Raw genomic sequence first — 19666 nt, forward strand, 5'->3', positions numbered from 1 at the left:
CCCATCGAGCCTGCACCGACACATATCCCACCCTATCCCTGTACCCCCACGTATTTAATCCCCTAACACTAAGGGTCAATTTATCTTAGCCAAATCAACCTAACCTGCACATCTTTGGATCTGGGCTGTTTGTGCTGCAACGACTTGGTCCAAAAGCTGGACTTGCTTCTTGTAGCACATCAGCCAGACCGCCTTTTCTACAGGTTTCTTATGCTCTTTACCCTCTGTCCACTTGATGGCTGCGTCTAGCGGGCGCCTATCCCTTAATAGGTCAGATATCCATTGTTTTGTGAGGTTCACTTTTCCAAAAACATAATCCGCTATTCTTTTATCCATCACATTTCGTTTATTCAGACCTGGATCTAACACACTACTTTCCTGCTGCCAAGGTCCTGCCGCGGTCGCCATTTCTGTAGGGGGTTTCTCTTGCTCGTTCTGGTCTCCTGCCAGGCTTTGTGCAATAATTACCCTTGAGTGGTTCGACCCACTCTCCCCTACGGTTCTAGACCTTGGACTTAGATGCAGAGGACTGTAGTGCAGAGAAAGGACTCAATAGACCAGGTTGAATAGCACGAAATGGATGCTTTTATTTTTAAACAGTTTGAAGCATTACAAAATACATGTCATAGGCACAGATTAAAGTAACTACAATCATGCACAAATTTATGAACCTGACTCTATGGAAATGGGGAACACACGGCACATCGAAAAAGGGAAAACACATTACGATTACCCTTAACTCCCTCCGCTATACCTAAACTAAGTTTCGACCTGAGGAACTCGGGATCATGCTCACCACTCTCAAAATCACGAAAAAGGGGTTCGCAGCCTTTTGGCACAGCTTTCCGTCGTCACGTGGATTTGGAAACTTCTGGCGCAGCTTGTTTTTCTCTCAGGCGATGGGGCAGTAGATACAGCCTCGATGAGCGCTCATCATGGTTGGATCAGCTAAAAGCTGTTGAAAAACTGGATGCAAATGGGAGAATCTGAAGGTCTCTGGCCGAATGGTATGTCGAGGACCTTTCTCGCTCCCGCCTGGCTCGGTGGCTTTCCAGAGGGTGTCTTCTCCTTCAGCCTGGGTCGTCGATGATCTCCCGACAACAGTACCCGGGCCACCCTCGTCGTCTTCCCGTCGTCACCGAGCCTTGTCTGGCTGAACACCGACCACGTTGTCTTTTCACCGAAATTGTCCATCCGAAGCGTCTTTAAAAGGAAGAAGCGTCTTGATCGATTCCGAAGCTACCGAGGTAGAAGAGGCGCGCCGATGGACTTTTGAAAATCCATATTTATACCCTTTTGGGACAGTCTTATCTCCTGCCAAATCATAGTCCTGTCTTTGTATTAATTTTGGCGGGCAGAAATCTCTGCAGGGGCGCTTTGTCTTGTAACGGGAGCCGGTGATAACTTAACTGGCCTTCCTGGCCGATAATGTCTTTTACATTGTCACCGTGACTCGGTTCGCATATTGATCGGTCTGGAGATTTCCCTTGATGGCTGTTAAACGGTTTCTCCTTTGTACATTAAATGGGTATAAGTGTACATGCATTGTCCGCCCATATCTTGATGGGCCCCATCCTGTACTTAGAATCCATTGAATATGTATGCTGTTTCCCTGAGTTTCGGTTTCCCGATACTGGCTTTCGCGGGCTTACTGTCTTCAATCCACAAGCCTGTCTGGCTTGCAGTAACAGAAATCAAATGGTCCAGAAAACTGATCACGAGGCCCGGCGGCCATTTTGTATGCCCTTTTATCAAAGGTTTTTCTGTGCAAGCTTACTTTGGTCAATAAACTGTCTTATTTTATCCTGTTTTCTTGCGTGATTATTGCTGAAAATTTCGAATCTTACACTGTACACAAAAGAGACCTTATGGAATGCAGCACGTCTGGCAGGACATCCTGCCAGCGAGAGGTCGGCAGGCCTCGTGACTTCAGAGACAGTACGATAGCCTTCCACACTGTCGCATTTTCTTTCTCGACCTGCCCATTACCACGAGGGTTATAGCTGGTAGTTCTACTCGTTGCAATCCCCTTCAATAGCAAAAACTGTTGTAATTCTTCGCTCATAAAGGAAGAACCCCTATCACTATGTATATAGTTAGGCATGCCGAACAAGGAAAACAGTTGGCAGAGGCATTTAATTACAACAGCACTAGTCACATCCGGACAGGGGATAACAAAAGGGAACCGAGAGTACTCGTCTATAATATTAAGAAAATAGACATTACGGTCGCTCGATGGAAGGGGACCTTTAAAATCGAGACTCAAACGCTCAAATGGTCGAGTTGCTTTAATAAGATGAGCTGGCTCGGACGGCTTATAGAAGCGGGGTTTGCATTCAGCACAAACATGACAGGTTCTGGTCATTGTCCGGATCTCCTCAACAGAGTAGGGTAGATTGTGGGACTTAATGAAGTGGTTCATTCTGGTAACCCCAGGGTGGCAGAGTGCGTCATGGAGACTTTGAAGCTTATCTGTACCTAGACTAGCACATACTCCTCGTGACAAAGCATCCGATGGCTCATTCATTACTCCAGGCCTGTACTGAATATCATAGTCATACGTTGACAGTTCTATTCGCCATCTTAAAATCTTATCATTTTTGATCTTGCCTCTCTGCTTAGTGTTGAACATAAAGGCTATGGATCGCTGGTCAGTAATGAGCGTAAAACGTTGGCCAGCGAGATAATGTCTCCAATACCTGACTGCTTCGATAATCGCCTGTGCCTCCTTTTCCACTGACGAATGTTGAACTTCTGGTCCTTGCAATGTACGAGAGAAGAAAGCTACTGGTCTACCAGCTTGGTTAAGAGTTGCTGCCAACGCAAAATCAGATGCATCACTTTCCACTTGAAAAGGGATCTTCTCATCCACAGCACATACCACTGCCTTCTCAATGTCCCGTTTGATATTAAGGAAAGCCTCCTGAGCTTCCGCCGACAGCGGAAAAGACATCGACTTAATAAGAGGTCGGACTTTATCTGAGTAGCTAGCCACCCACTGGGCATAGTACGAGAAGAATCCCAGACACCTTCTTAAAGCTTTTACAGTGTGAGGTAAAGGTAATTCCTTAAGTGGGCGTAATCTTTCAGGGTCTGGCCCGATTACCCCATTCTCCACAACGCAACCAAGAATACACAAACGTGTAGTATTGAAGGTACACTTGTTTTCGTTGTAGGTCAGGTTTAACCTCTTTGCAGTCTCTAGGAACTTCGCAAGATTTTGATCATGCTCCCGTTGGTCACACCCACAGATGGTAACATTGTCCAGGTATGGGAATGTTGCTTTCAATGCGTATTCATCCACCATACGATCCATCTCCCGTTGGAAGACGGATACCCCATTCGTCACTCCAAAGGGCACCCGAAGGAATTGGTACAGGCGCCCATTAGCTTCGAAGGCCATATAAGGTCGGTCTTCTATTTTGATGGGGAGTTGATGGTAGGCAGACTTTAAATCAATGGTGGAGAACATGCGGTACTGAGCTATCTGGTTCACCATCTCAGGAATACGAGGCAAAGGCTAGGCATCTAATTGGGTACACAAGTTTATAGTCTGGCTATAATCGACCACAAGTCTTTTCTTCTCATTAGTTTTAACCACCACCACCTGGGCACGCCACGGGCTACCACTGTGTTCGATGATTCCCTCCCGTTGAAGCCTTTCCACTTCCTCTTTTATAAATGTTTTATCTTCTGAACTATACCGTCGACTCTTAGTCGCTATAGGTCTACAATTAGGAGCAAGGTTCGCAAACAAAGAAGGCGGACTTACGTTTAAAGTAGAAAGGCCGCAGACTGTGAGCGGAGGCTGAGATCCACCATACTTAAGGGTAACACTCTCATGCTGACACTGAAACTCCAAGCCTAATATTAAGTTCACACGCAACTGAGGTAATATGAGGAGTTTAAAGTCCTTATACTCTGTATCCTTAACGGTCAATGTGACTTTACAATATCCAGTTACCTCCGAAGTAAGGGATTTGGACGCCATCACAATTTCACTTCGAGTAGGATACACCTTCAATGAACAGGAGTTAACAAGGTTGGGGTGTATAAAACTTTCAGTACTGCCACAGTCTATCAAACACCCAGTAGGACGACCATTAATCTTGATGTCCATCATAGATTTTGACAAGGAACACGGTATGGTCTGGTCAACCGTAGCCGAGGCTAGAGCAAAACGATAGGCGGCAGCAGAGAAGACATCGGGTACAGGATTACCCTTACACACTTTACTAAAATGTCCCCGTTTCTTACATTTAAAACAGGTAGCCTCTCTGGCTGGGCAACTTTGCCTGGGGTGTTTAGATTGGCCACAAAAATAACACTTAGACCCATGGGGCACAGCCGCAACAATAGGATTAAGTGGGGGCTCCATTGGTGTTATGGATGCCTCCATACTCGGAACACATGAGGCTGAGAGAGATGCATGGGCTGATGCATACACTTCTGAATTCTTCTGGGCTACAGCTAATGATCGAGCAGCAGCGACGACCGTTTTTAAAACTAACGAGTCGTCCTCGAGGAGTCTCTCTCTAATATAATTAGATCGGAGGCCAGATATGAAAGAATCGTGGATGGCTTCTTCCTGATACACTATGGCAGAGACAGCCTTGTAGTTGCAACCCTTAGCCAAAGCCTTAAGGTCCTGCAGGAAATCGTCCAGAGATTCCTCGGGTAATTGCCTGCGAGTAGACAGGAGATACCTGGCGTATACTTCGTTAACCGACTTAAGGTACTGGGCTTTAAGAGCTGCAAGGGCCTCTTCATATGTAGTAATATCTTCAATTATAGAGTAAGTTTGATGACTTACCAAGTTGGTTAGAAGACCCAACTTGTTAACCGTCGAATCGAACGATGCGATGAAGTGTTCAAAACATCGCAGCCAATGTGTAATTTCCTTCGACGCGTCTGCCGAATGCGGATCGATATCCAGACGCTCTGGTTTCAAAAATCGATCCATCTTCCAAAAGTTGTTACTTAATAAAATTGATGTGCCAAATAACTGCCCGAATCCGTGAAGTTAAAGTTTAAGACTGAAGGCTTTTATTTAGTAAGAATCATGGCAGAGTTAACAGAGTTCATCATCGACCGAGCCCTTAGTAGAACATACCAGAAGAGGGGCGGGACCAGGGAGGAGCATTAGTGGTTCCTCCCGGTGGAACATTCCAGACATTACAAGTACAAGTACAAATATCAGAACACAGAGTTATTTCATCACAGTATTGTGGCCATGTTATCGATAAAGAGGGGTTACATAAGTCCCCAGAGAAGATTGAGGCAGTAGTCAAGGCTCCAGCACCGGAAAATGTGTCACAACTGAGGTCGTTCCTCGGGCTGGTAAACTACTACCATAAGCTCTTGCCAAATTTGTCTACAATACTACACCCACTGAACACCCGACTGCAAACTGGGGTGCCATGGAAGTGGAGTGACGAATGTAGACGAGCTTTCCAGAAGAGCAAAACACTAATCACATCGAAAGAGGTATTGGCCCATTACAACCCGGCATTACCAATTCGGTTGGCATGTGATGCGTCACCCTACGGCATTGGAGCGGTGCTGTCGTACAAATTCTCAGACGGCTCAGAGAGGCCAATATCCTTTGCGTCATGATCACTAACCTCAGCCGAGCGTAACTATGCCCAGATTGACAGGGAGGCCCACAGCCTAGTGTGGGGAGTGAAAAAGTTCAATCACTATCTGCACGGGTAGAAATTCACCTTGCTGACTGATCACCAGCCTCTTGTCTCCATTTTTAATCCGAAGAAGGGCGTTCCGGTGATGACTGCGCAACGACTACAAAGATGGTCACTTTTTCTAGGGGCGCACCACTATGAGATTGAATATAAGGGCACGAAGCAGCATGGAAATGCTGATGGGCTATCACGCCTGCCACTGCCTACTGCGGAGGAAGCGCCAGCAGTGGATCCTGTCGAAATATTCCATTCGACTATAGTTGAAAACCTACCGGTAACTAACGCTTGTATCGAAAAGGAAACCCGAAATGACCCGACACTGTCTCGGGTATATGATTTGATGGTGAAGGGATGGCCAGCACATGGCGACTCACTGTTGCCAGCATTCTCGACAAGAAGAGAACAGCTGTCGGTGTGCCGGGGGACCTTGATGTGTGGATCCCGAGTGGTAATTCCACCCAAGTTAAGGGATAGAGTGCTCAATGAGCTTCATGAGGGTCATCTGGGAGGGGTAAAAATGAAAAGCCTAGCCAGGGCTTATGTGTGGTGGCCAGGAATCGATAAACAAATCGAGGACCTGACCAAGAGCTGCTCAGGATGCCAGAAAGTCCAAAATGCACCACCACAGGCCCCTCTACACCCATGGGAGTGGCCCTCATCTCCATGGCAACGGGTGCATATTGATTTTGCTGGTCCATTCATGGACTCAATGTTTTTAATAGCCGTGGATGCGCACTCAAAATGGCCTGAGGTCATCAAAATGTCCTCCACCACCACGGAGAAAACTATTGCAGTCCTACGGATCATTTTGCCAGGAATGGCTTGCCAGAACAGATTTGCTCTGACAACGGATCACAGTTTGTGTCCGAAATGTTCCGGAGGTTCTTGAAAAAGAATGGGGTAAGGCATTACACATCCGCCCCGTATCATCCAGCCACAAATGGATTGGCTGAGAGGTTCGTACAAACCTTTAAGAAGGCAATAAAGGCTATGTACAATGACAACATTCCGCTGCAGCACAAGGTGGACAATTTCCTGTTCGCCTACCGGAATGCAACACATGCAGTCACCAACCAGGCCCCAGCCATGATGTTCTTTAACCGAAGGTTAAGATCTCGCCTGGATTTGCTCAGACCAAACGTACGAAGAGATGTTGAGAGTAAGCAATTCCAGCACATCCATGAGAAGCCAACAAGGAGCTTCAATGTAGGGCAACCAGTCTTGGCCCGCGACTACCGAACAGAAAAATGGCAGCCAGGAACGATATGCACTCGGCAGGGCCCACTAATGTACACAGTGGACGTTGGGGAGTGAATCGTGAGACGCCATGCTGACCAGATCCTAGAGTCACAGGAACAAGTCAACCCCAAGCCTCGCCCATACGTACCTGTTGATGAACCCGACGTACAGGTCGCATCTACCCCAGAAACAGTAGCATCAGATGCTGATGAACCAACCGACGACAGGGGGCCAGAATCACCTCCGCACCAAGAGCAAGACACTCGGGAAAGACGCTATCCAGAAAGGATCAGGAAGCCTCCCCAAAGATTGAATATATAAATAGACTATTTTCAGCTAATGTTGCATGTTAAAAGTGTTAATTGTAATTAGTTTGATATTTAATTGTTAAATGAGTGTTATGGTACTGTTAACCTAAAAGGGGAGGAATTGTAATGTATATACCTTTAAGGGGGGAACTATCTTTTACAGCTCATGTATACTGTAGTACCGGCAGTGACCACACCTGTATATAGCCCTGAGTAGTAATCTCTACAGATCAGTTCCCGTGTGAGCCACGTTGAGTAAACACCAGTTGTACCGTTCTCCTGCAGTCTGTGTCTTATTATACACAGACACAACAGGTCTCACGAAAGGTTTGCTGCTGAGGCAATTCTACATTTCCCTGCATCATGACTGGCGCAGCTGCTGGCTCCTGGGACCAAAGTGGCTCTGCACTGTGACCTGGGAAGGGCCCTTCTGCTGGAGTCAGCATAATGGCAGTAGTAATAGGTTCACGCGAATGAACTAGAGCAATCATAGTCTCATTAAGCGCCGCCAACTGCAATGTCACCTGATTAAGTGAATTCTCATTAAGCACCACCAACTGCGATGTCACCTGATTAAGAGAATTCTCATTAAGCACCACCAACTGCGATGATATCTGATTTAGTGCCATGCCAAGATTATCGATTCCCTGCCTGATAGAATCTCTGGAGTCTACATCTTTCTCAGTGAGAGAGCTCAGCAATTGCCTGAAACCTGCAATATCTTGCTCCTCATCTTGTAGGTGCTGTTGTACTGAATGTCTTTCTGCTCCTCCCACCTGCACTGAAGTGTCAATATGGTGCCTGTCAGTGGAGCTACAGTCAGCAGTGACTCACACAGAGCCACAGGGGCCAGGAGATGGTGAGATAGTGGGCAGCGACACAGGGTCTATACACTCCTGCTGCACTTGCTGACAAAGGACAGGTTCCTCCTGTTCCTCAACCAGCTCAGTAACTGCTGCCACTGCAGCAGAAACACCTTCCCCAATGCCCTCTGCGGCCGCTGACTCCACGCACTGCTCACCCCGTGTGTGAGAGGTGCTCTGTCCAGCTGTGGAAAGGAAGCAGAAAACATTTGCAAAGGTAAAGCACGATGTGCCACATCACAGATATTCAGCACACACCTATCCTTCTTCAACATATAGCTGGGCAGGCCAACTCAGTTTGAGGGTCATCAATGTTTGTTTGAGATCCTTCCGCAGTGCGATTGCTCGCAAATCCGCACATCTGTTCGACCCGTTCCTCATGTTCGGTCAAAACCCTCAGCATGGCAACACCACCGCCTGTGCGTGTGCGTTCACTGCCATTGTGAGAACTCTTACTCTGAAATTACAGAAGAAAAAAGAGAATCAAACAGCTGCATTTCTGACATGGCCAGCAAAGGCTTTGAAGACTGGGTTGGGTGTTTTTTAAAATCTCTGATTGAAGTTTTACAGCTCAAAGCACTGGAATCAAGATAAGAGAACAATAGGTAACCCTGAGCTGGCCCCAAAGCCATAAAGTTTTATTGCTAGCTCAGGTGACTTTACCAAGAAGTAACTTTAGAAAATTAAATGCATAAGCCTTTTGAAATCAAGTTAACTTAAACTCTTTGCAATGTAACAGTACACTTTAGTTAAAACTGTACAAACCCTGACAGATCGCAACAAGTCACTGAATTTCTTGCGACATTGTTCCGCTGTACGTGGAATGGTGGAGCTCGCGCTGACAGCTTGTGCAACTTCCGACCACGCTGCCATCTGGCCTTTTCGCGGAGCTCTCGACTGCTCATTCCCCATGATGCACAGGCGCTTCGCCTCCACCTCGTTGAGGAGATTGCTGAGGTCATCCTCAGTGAAGTTCTGAGCTCTTTTAATCACGTTAAATGTGGTCATTCCAGCCATCTCACTTTGCTAATTAACTGAACAGAATGAAAAGAATGTTTTCAAGGCTTTAAAAACTGCTCAAATAGCTTCAATTCTCTTTAAAACTATCTCAGAGTCATCAAAATCATTCAAACGTTTTTAAAAGTTTATAAAAGTTACCAAAACATTGATAAAAATACACATAACCTACCTGCACTTCTGCTCTGTAACAAAGAGTCCTGTCCAGCTGCTTGCAAAGATTATGGGCGTGTCCTATTAAAATGAGACCTCAAGGGGCGTGTCTCACTTGCACTGCGCGCTATAGGCTTCGCGCTGGCTGCACTCCTGGGCGACGTGACGTCACACGCTGCCCGGGAGTCATCATTTGCAAACAGGAATTCCAGGCATCCCTGGAGCTGAACGGCCGGCGCGTCAGGTAAGTGCACATCGGGGGCTTGAACGCGCAGCAAGCCCCCGATCCTAATTTCTGCCCCAATATTGCTCACATAAGAACATAAGAAATAGGAGCAGGAGTATGCCATACGGCTCCTCGTGTCTGTATGATCAGGGCTAATTCAATAAGATCATGGCTAATCTTTGAAATCTACTCCACCTTCCCACCCTATCCTGATATTTCCTTAAGTGTTCAAAAATCAAATCAATTTCAGTCTCGAATATATTGAAGGACTCAGCATCCACAGCCCTCTGGGGTAGAGAATTCTAAAGATTCACAACTTTTAGAGTGAAGACATTTCTCTTCATCTCAGTCCGAAATGGCTGACCGCTTATCCTGAGACTATGACCCCTGGTCCTAGACTCTCCAGACAGTGGAAACAGCCTTGCAGCATCTACCCTGTCAAGCCCTGTAAGGATTTTATATGTTTCAATGAGATCACCTCTCATTCTTCTAAACACCAGAGAATATCAGCCTATTCTACTCAATCTCTCTTCGTAGGACAATCTTCTCATCCCACGAATCAATCTAGTGAACCTTTGTTGCACTGCCTCTAAGGCAAGTGGCAAGTATATCCTTCCTTAGGTAAGGAGGCCAAAACTGTGCACCGTACTCCAAGTGTGGTCTCAACAAAACCCTATATAATTGCAGTAAGACTTCCTTAGTTTTATACTACAACCCCCTTGCATTAAAGGCTAACACTCCATTTACCTTCCTAATTGCTTGCTGTACCTGCATGTTAACTTCCTGTGATTTGTGTACATGGACCCCCAAATCCCTTTGCATACCAACATTTACTAGTCTCTCACCTTTTAAAATATATTCTGTATTTCTATTCTTCCTAAGTAGACAATTTCACCTTTCCCCATATTATACTCCATCTGCCACCTTCTTGCCCACTCATCTAACCTATGCAACCTCTTTGTGTAAACCAATTAAGATCGATGGGACCATCCCGAAACCAATTAGACAATTTTTAACCCATCAATGTTAACGAGCCCGCCAAAACTAACAAAGAGACAGAACTGATTTGGCATGCAGATTAGCAGGCCTCAAACGGTATAATTGAGGGCCTGCTTTTACAACGGCAGGGCAGTTCAGTTCGAAGAAGAAGAAGACAAGTTCAACAAAGGTGCAGTGCGGTTCCAGAGTTCGGTTCAAGGAGTGCGGGTCCAGTTTGGGTCGAGCGGTTCAAGCAGTTGAGTGAGAGGAACGTTCAAGGAGCGGAGACGAGTTGAAGAAAAGAGTTGCACTTCATCATTCATGTTAAATCAAGTCACCAAGTTCAAATCCAAGAAGAAGCTCCCTCTCGAAGAAATAACGCACCGTTGGAGGCCTCATGGTATACCAGGGCCCCATGAAACAAACAACCAAATATTACCAGCAACCGGGTAATATTGGGCCACCGCGACCAACAAAACCCAACTCAGAAGAAAACCGAAGATCTGCAAGTTTTTCCACTCTACAATCTATCCTGACTTACCCCTGGGTAAGATTTTACTGAAAAGGGCTCTAAACCCTACTTCTGACCAAAAGAAATTGGGCACTTACCTGATAGATCCAATACGCACCCTACTGCATCAGCGGACTCGCGAAGACTGACCAGCCACGCAGGTGAAGTCCTCTACCGTGTCCGGGATATGGCAGGTCACAACCGACACATCTAGAGAACCCCGAAATCGCGAACCTCTACAACTGCCAAAAGAAGTCGTTTTGGTGAGCATTATCCCTGGTCCTCTGGAGCCCAACTTAGCTAGTGAAGTGGGATTGGGAGGGGTGTAGTATTCTGTCGATTGTTATTTTCTCTCATATATTCTGAAGTGTTCCCCCAATTTTCGACTGATAAGATTATTGTATTGTGTATTTTATTTCTCAACAAAAACATTGTTCCTTTCACCAAAATTCAGTTGTCTGCTGCACTTTTCATCACAAACCCCAAATAAGTCCCAGGTCTAGAACCAAGGGAGTGGAAGCAATTTGAACCGCTCACAAGTCAGAGGCGAAGCTGACCCACACACCACCCCCTACATTTGCGTTCCCCTCACAGCTTACTTTCCCACCTAGCTTTTAATCATCAGCAAATTTGGATATTTTACACTCAGTCCCCGCATCCAAGTCATTGGTACCTGTTCACACAGTAAGCAGGGACCAATCATTAAGCTCCCAGCCCAAATATCACCCTGGGGCCAAACCCCTGCCTCCCTGCTCCCTCCAATCATGAGCCCAGGCCGCAGGCTCCCTGTTCCACTCCAAACCAGGCCCCTGCCCCCAATCCCTCATACAGATATTCAGATGCCACATTGTTACATTTTCAGACTTTTCTAAACTTCTGACTCTATGTTGACTCACACATCTTAGATCATTCTGATGGGCAAATCCGAGCTCCCGAGATTTTCAAGAGTGCCTATCCTTAGCTTGTGATCTAGGTAAGCCCTCAGTAATGGATCCAGGAAATGTATAGCAAGCCCTATCTGGTAATTAATTCTGATTGCTGCTCATATCCATTACCTCCATAAGATCTCCGTCCAGGCTTCAGAAACGGTAAAGCATCACATCAGGCCTTGTAATAAAGAAAGAATGAGAAAAGGTTCCTGGACAAACACAGAGGTGCACAGACAAGAGAAAATATATGAGACACAAACACAGAAACTTGGAGATAAAAAGACGGCAGGGATCAAATTGGGCTGCGTAGTGCTAATTTTTCAGGTGCTACATGGCTTCCCAAGGCCCAAATATGGTGGGCAGGAGCTGTCCTTTACCTACGCCTGAAGCAGGCATTAGGCCTTTTGTATGTACAAATGATGGGCCGAACAGCCGCTTTAGGTCCTGCTGCTACATTGCTTTGCCAGAGCTGGCTGCCTCAGAGAAAACCAACTCGAAACATCCTGGGGGAAAAATTCAGTTGGTGGCGCCACCCGTTAGTGCCTTAAGAGGGCGCTAAGTGGGGCGCAAACCAACTAGCGCCCAGGCATGGCACTGCCCACACCTCCCGCAAAATTCAGCGGGAGGTTAGTTGCGGCGCTAACCGTTAGCGCTGCGCCGTTGGCAATGAAGTCATCGGTGTGCGCAGCGCCCCACTCATGCCCCGGCCGCGATCTTCAGGAGTGCCCCCTGATTTACCGCCGGACGCTATGTCCGACAGGGTCAGGGTGGCGTACCTGCGGCCGGGGAGGTGCAAATTAAAGGCGAGGTGCAGGGAGTCCATTTTTGTTGTTGGCCACCTGCCAGCACCTGCTTGCGCTCCCGTCCCCGGCCTCCGGAACCCCCCCCCCCTCCGCGGAGTACCGGCTGTGCTCCAAGAGCCCAGCACTTCTCTTGGGTGCCGGGCTCTTTGGCTGCACTCCGGATCCCCGGGGGCCCAGCTGGGCCCCAGATCGCGCTGCACAAGGCCCCTTCCCTTTAAGAAGGGGAGGAAGGCCTGCAATACAGCAGCGCGACGTGCCGCAGCGTGTGGCGCTGCGGCACGTAGCGCCACGATATTCACTCGCAGCGCCCCAAGAGGGAGGCGTGGCGCCTCCAGTAGCGCCCCGCTTCCCTTTGGGGCGCAACCGACCAATTTCTGGCGCGGCGCCCCGGCGAAGTTAGCGCCCCAAACGGGGATATATTGAATTTCTCCCCCACCGTATGTAAAAAGGGGAAATATTACCACAAGCAGCACTACTCCCGTTCCTGGGATCTCCAACCTCCGATATCAAGGCCCTGGTCCCGACCTCTGATGTTCCTCGCGGACCCTGGCCCCGACCTCCAGGCCCCTTGATCCTTACTTCTTGATCCTCGCTGCATATCAGGCCCCCGACATGCCCGACAATCACTAATGCACAGCTTAAGTACATACCTGTGGGCAGTTACACAGGCTTCATGAGGATGAGGGCCGATTTGTGCCTGCGATGTTAGCACAAAAATGAGCACTCCCAAATTTAATCCACGGAGATAACGAGCAGAAGAAAACAGGGAGACTGAAAGAGCAAAAGAGAAAGAATTAGAGAATATATTGCCAGCAGAGAGACCGTTACAGGAAGAAAGAGCCACTGATTCTGTTTATAATTTTGCCAACTAAGCAACTCCATGGGAGATCAACTAGTTTCCTTGAAGCATTTCTTTTGTTCAATAACAGTTATTACTGACTATCCTGAAAGCCCAGTGACTCAGTAACACGGTTCCTGCTGCTGATTTCTATCCAAACATTTCTGCTGTACGATCAAAATGAAGATGGCCACTGAAACTATTGTCAACTTTTCTCACTCACTCAGACCGACAGAATGAAAAATGAACAGTCGGTGTCTGTACTTTACCCAATAGAAGTTAACACAGTACCTTTGGGAGTCCTGCTGCATGTTTCATCTGCTCCCCACCAACTGAAGCAGTCTGCCCACAGCAGGGGGGATTGGAAGGAAGCAAACAAGTAGAACAGGCTGTAGCCGATGATGCAGGGGTAGACAATGTTGGAAATTGCACAGAGGACCATAGTGATCCCCACACCTTAAAATGGAACGAGAAACAGGAGCTTAGATTAGTAACTATAAATTTGAAATAAATTCTTTTGCATGGATTCAGCTGGTTGGAAAATGGTCAGCATGGTCATTTCTCCCATTAGTTGTGTGTCCGCAATTCTCTCGAATTATTTATAGATTACAACAAACTGCAATTCATTGCCGTTTTTTTAAATATTGCTATATTTAAGTTGAGTCAATGTTACTTCAGAAGTCACAAGTGTTATATAGGCTAAACTATCGAGATAATATAACATATAAAGACATGAAGAGGCGAGCTGACAGGCCACAGCAAGGGCAGTGGTGGAGGTATGAATGCAGTCACCCTGAGAGAGGACTGCAGATTCCTGCTCCACGGAGCCGCTGCCATTCACCCGGGGCGGTGCCTCAGCAATCTTAGTAATCTGTTGGAGGAGAGATTGCTGGACTGCTGTGACACCCAGTGTGGTAAACCACTGTATTGTATATTGCCACCTCTGGGTGGCGCTGTGTATGGAGGCATGCCTCAGCTGACTCCACCCACCACTGTGTGGGTTTCGTTCAGACTTGTTCAGTCACTCACGAAGAAGCATGGTCTCTTCTTAGCTAATAAAAGCCTTATTCATCTCTTCTTTCGACTCGTCATCTCTTCTTCGACTCATCACCTTTTATGAAGTAATTGATAAGCGTATCAATTTTATTAGCTAAAAGTTAAATGGCGACACCTGAGGAGCAACAACAGCAACGGATACAGCAGACATTGCTGAGAGCCCTCAGACCACCACGCCTGGACCTCGACCCTCAAGAGGTGGGTGCATCAGCCAAGTTTGAACACTGGCTGAGCTGCTTTGAATCCTTCCTCGCAATCTCACAGGTTACAGAGGAGGATCACAAACTGAAAATTTTGACCGCCCAGGTGAGCCATCAAGTATATATGCTAATCCGGGACTCTAATACGTACGTGGCGGCCCTCGAGCTACTAAAAGGGCAATATACGCGCCCAGTGAACACAATTTACGCCCGACACCTCTTGGGATCCCGCAGGCAGCAACCGGGAGAATCGGTAGGGGCATTTGCACGGGCGCTACTGGCACTCTGCAGAGACTGCGATTGTAAAGCGGTAACGGCTGTGGAGCACGCGCAGGGACTCGCCTGTGATGCCTTCGTCAGGGGCCTCCAGTCAGACCACACCCGGCAGAGACTGCTAGAAAGCAAGGAACCCGACCTGAAGACGGCCATTGCCCTTGCGCTCTCGTCAGAGGAGGCCCACCGAAACCTCGAGGCATACCCCCGTAACGGCGCCGAGACATGGCAATCGAAACCGTGGGACACGGGACCGCCGCCCCCGGCACCAACCGCTGCAGCGACCCAACCGAGACAGCAGCCTCCGGTAAGAACTGCTTCGATGCCCAGTAACCAGGCCCAAAAATGCTATTTCTGTGGCCAGTTAAAACATCCCAGAGCACACTGCCCAGCTAAGACAGCTACCTGCTCGGGCTGCGGGAAGAAAGGCCATTACGCTAACGCCTGCAAGGGGAAGCCAGCCAGCAGCGCAGCGTGCGGGCCGTGGGAGCAGCCATCTTATCCGCCATTTTGTGTACCCCCGGCCGCATGGCATCCGCCGCCATCGTATCCAACGCACTCAACCGCCATTTCGTCACCGGAACCGACCACCGTCTCGGCGGATGACTATAGTGACTCACTAAGCCACATACTGGCCTCCGTGACGCTGGATCAAGCCCTCCCTCACCATCTATCCAGCTCCATGATGGATATCGCGGTAAACGGCCGCGCCACCAGTTGCCTGATCGACAGCGGGAGCACAGAGAGTTTCGTCCACCCCGACACGGTACGTAGCCACTCCCTCACGATTCTGCCAACGCACCATCGCATTTCTATGGCGTCCAAGTCCCAGTCAATGGACATCAGCGGCTACTGTGTGGTGACCCTGTCAGTAGGGGGCACTGAATATCAAAAATTTAAACTGCTAGTCCTGCCCCGTCTTTGCGCTGCCGTCCTGCTAGGGTTGGATTTTCAGTGCCACCTTAAGAGTGTCACACTAGCATACGGTGGACCCCTCCCCCCACTCACAGTCTGCAGCCTTTCCACATTAAAAGTCCCCCCCCCTCCCCTGTTCGCTAACCTCACCCGCGACTGTAAACCCATCGCTACCAAAAGCAGGCGGTACAGTGCCGGGGACAGAGCTTTTATCAGCTCTGAGGTGGAGCGGCTATTGAAGGAGGGCATTATCGAAGGTAGCACTAGCCCCTGGCGAGCCCAGGTTGTAGTCGTTAAAACCACTGCAAAACGCCGCATGGTAATCGACTACAGCCAAACCATAAACCGGTACACCCAGCTGGACGCGTACCCCCTCCCTCGCATATCTGATATGGTCAATCAGATTGCGCAATACAAAGTATTCTCCACCATCGACCTTAAGTCAGCGTACCACCAGCTGCCCATCCGCCATGAGGACCGCCAGTATACTGCCTTCGAGGCAAACGGCCGCCTCTACCACTTCCTTAGGGTCCCCTTCGGCGTCACCAACGGGGTTTCGGTCTTCCAAAGGGAGATGGACCGAATGGTTGACCAGAACGCGCTGCGGGCAACCTTCCCCTATTTGGATAACGTCACCATCTGCGGCCACGACCAGCAGGACCACGACGTTAATCTAGCAAATTTCCTCCGTACGGCCCAACGGCTGAACCTAACGTACAATAAGGAAAAATGTATGTTTCACACCAAGCGCCTGGCCATCCTCGGCTGCGTGGTGGAGAACGGAGTCATCGGGCCCGACCCCGACAGAATGCGCCCCCTAATGGAGCTACCCCTTCCCCACTGCCAAAAAGCACTGAAGAGATGCCTGGGGTTTTTCTCCTACTACGCCCAGTGGGTGCCCCTCTATGCAGACAAAGCCAGGCCCCTCATCAAAGCCACCTCCTTCCCCCTGACACCAGAGGCGTGTGCAGCCTTCACTCTTATCAAGAACGATATCGCGAAGGCCGCAATGCACGCGGTGGATGAGTTCATCCCCTTCCAAGTGGAGAGCGATGCCTCCGACTTCGCCCTAGCCGCGACCCTTAACCAGGCGGGCAGACCCGTGGCCTTTTTCTCAAGGACCCTCCAGGGCCCCGAGACGAGACACTCCTCCGTCGAAAAGGAGGCCCAGGCTATTGTAGAAGCGGTGCGTCACTGGAGGCATTACCTGGCCGGGAAACGATTTACCCTGCTCACTGACCAGCGTTCAGTAGCTTTTATGTTTAATAATAAGCAGAGGGGTAAAATCAAGAACGACAAGATCTTGAGGTGGAGAATCGAACTCTCCACCTACAATTATGATATCTTGTATCGGCCAGGGAAACTCAATGAGCCCCCAGATGCCCTATCACGTGGTACATGCGCCAACGCGCAGAGTGATAGGCTGCAGTCCCTCCACAATGACCTCTGCCACCCGGGGGTCACCAGGTTTTTCCTTTTTATCAAATCCCGTAACCTGCCCTACTCCATCGAGGAGGTCAGGACCATGACCAAGAGCTGCCAAATCTGCGCCGAGTGCAAACCGCACTTCTATAGGCCGGACAGAGCAAGCCTGATCAAGGCCACCCGCCCCTTCGAACGCCTGAGCGTCGATTTTAAAGGGCCCCTCCCCTCCGCTGACCGCAATGTGTACTTCCTCAACATAGTTGATGAGTACTCCCGTTTCCCCTTTGCCATCCCTTGCCCAGACATGACCAGTACCACGGTCATCAAGTGTCTGAATGACATCTTCGCTCTGTTCGGGTTCCCCAGCTATATACATAGCGACAGGGGCTCATCGTTCATGAGCGACGAACTTCGGCAGTACCTGCTAACAAGAGGTATCGCCACGAGCAGGACCACCAGTTACAACCCCCGGGGGAACGGCCAGGTGGAAAGGGAGAACGCGACGGTTTGGAAGGCAGTCCTCTTAGCACTAAAATCTAAGGGCCTTCCGACCTCCCGCTGGCAGGAGGTCCTCCCTGCAGCGCTCCACTCCATTCGGTCACTGCTTTGTACTGCCACTAATGCGACCCCTCATGAGAAAATGTTCGTTTTCCCCCGGAAGTCTACATCGGGAACCTCGCTACCGGCATGGTTGACTTCTCCTGGGCCCGTCCTACTGCGGAGGCACGTGAGGACGCATAAAACGGACCCCCTGGTCGAGCGGGTGCACCTCCTACACGCCAACCCCCAGTATGCCTGGGTGACATACCCAGACGGGCGGGAGGACACGGTCTCCATACGAGATCTCGCACCCTCGGGTACCCCTGAATTACCACCGTTATCCCCCTTACCACCGTTATCCCCCTTACCACTGTTATCCCCCACCACCCCTCCCAACCCAACCCCTGCAGACGGCATGCCAAAGCCCCAGGAATCTTCGCCAACCACCCAGACACCAGACCCGACGTCGGATGCTGCAACACCACCGCCGCCACCACGACGATCAGGACGTCAGACAAGGCCTCCTGATAGACTTAACTTGTAGTACCCTTCACCCCGCCGGACTTCACATTAAACAAGGGGTGAATGTGGTAAACCACTGTATTGTATATTGCCACCTCTGGGTGGCGCTGTGTATGGAGGCATGCCTCAGCTGACTCCACCCACCACTGTGTGGGTTTCGTTCAGACTTGTTCAGTCACTCACGAAGAAGCATGGTCTCTTCTTAGCTAATAAAAGCCTTATTCATCTCTTCTTTCGACTCGTCATCTCTTCTTCGACTCATCACCTTTTATGAAGTAATTGATAAGCGTATCACCCAGCAAGCCCCTTTCCACACTGGTAAACACAGCCATGATGGCAGCAGTCTGAGCTTGTGTGGTCGCAAGCTGAGCCTCCCTTGTAGTTATCAGACGTTGAGGGGCTTCCACTTGTGCTGCCATAGAAGCTGAGACATCGCCCATCAGGTCCAGTAGTGCTCTAATGGAGTTGTCTCCATCCTGGGAATCATGGGCTCCAAGCTCTCCGCAAACCTTTGTACAAGGTTGGAGCTGGACTCTTCCATGCGCCTTGACAGTGACAACAGTCTCTCTGCCATGCCTGCCAATGCACCAGGCATTTCTGTGTGCATGCCCATTCCCCTTCTTCTGACGGCTGCCCCATCAAAGTCCTCATCTGAGTCTTTTGCAGCAGAACCTCTGTGCGGCCTCAGGCTCTGGGGAGCTGGCAATTGTGCAACTCTTTCCCCCTGCCCTGGCCGCAAGCCACTCATGCCCAGTGATTCGCCACATGCTGATCCCACCTCTATACTACCCTCTAAAGTATGCGCAGTGCTACTTTCTGAGCTGGTGTCTCGAATATCGGATCGAGTGCTGGTGTCTCTTCTTTTGTTCTTCCTGCACTGGCTGGGAAGCTTGAAAATCTAGGGTATCTGAAAGGAGAAAGGCAAAAGGGTAGGATTTTGATGAGGGGAGGGGGAAAGTAAGAAGTGCATGCTTAAACCATCAGCAACTTGTAAGTGGGAAGGGATTGTGGGATGGAGGGGGAAGGAGGGTGTGAGGAGGAGGATTAGTTACCAGCATACCATCATTACCAATGGTTTCAGACTCACTGATTGCCACAGCCTCAGTGACGGCCCCATAGATTCTAGTACAGTCTCCTCCAGCTGGGTGAGATCATGCGGCCATGCCTGTCC

The 19666-nt window shown here is 49.2% G+C and overlaps 1 protein-coding gene across 1 annotated transcript in view; it reads right to left on the bottom strand.

The window, feature by feature from the left end:
• Positions 1-19666, bottom strand: part of LOC147124920 (sodium- and chloride-dependent neutral and basic amino acid transporter B(0+)-like) — a 617991-nt gene that overhangs the window by 466016 nt on the left and 132309 nt on the right. The window contains exons 5-6 of the mRNA XM_085988400.1: positions 19309-19393; positions 13856-14020 (exon numbers count right to left, since the gene is read on the bottom strand). Of these exons, the coding sequence (XP_085844526.1) occupies positions 13856-14020; positions 19309-19393 (250 nt within the window). The remainder of the gene's footprint in view (positions 1-13855; positions 14021-19308; positions 19394-19666) is intronic.

This window comes from Somniosus microcephalus, chromosome 1, assembly GCF_052327205.1.
Source record: "Somniosus microcephalus isolate GS21.2 chromosome 1, FLI_Smic_1.0, whole genome shotgun sequence".
In the NCBI taxonomy this organism is placed as follows: Eukaryota; Metazoa; Chordata; class Chondrichthyes; order Squaliformes; family Somniosidae; genus Somniosus; species Somniosus microcephalus.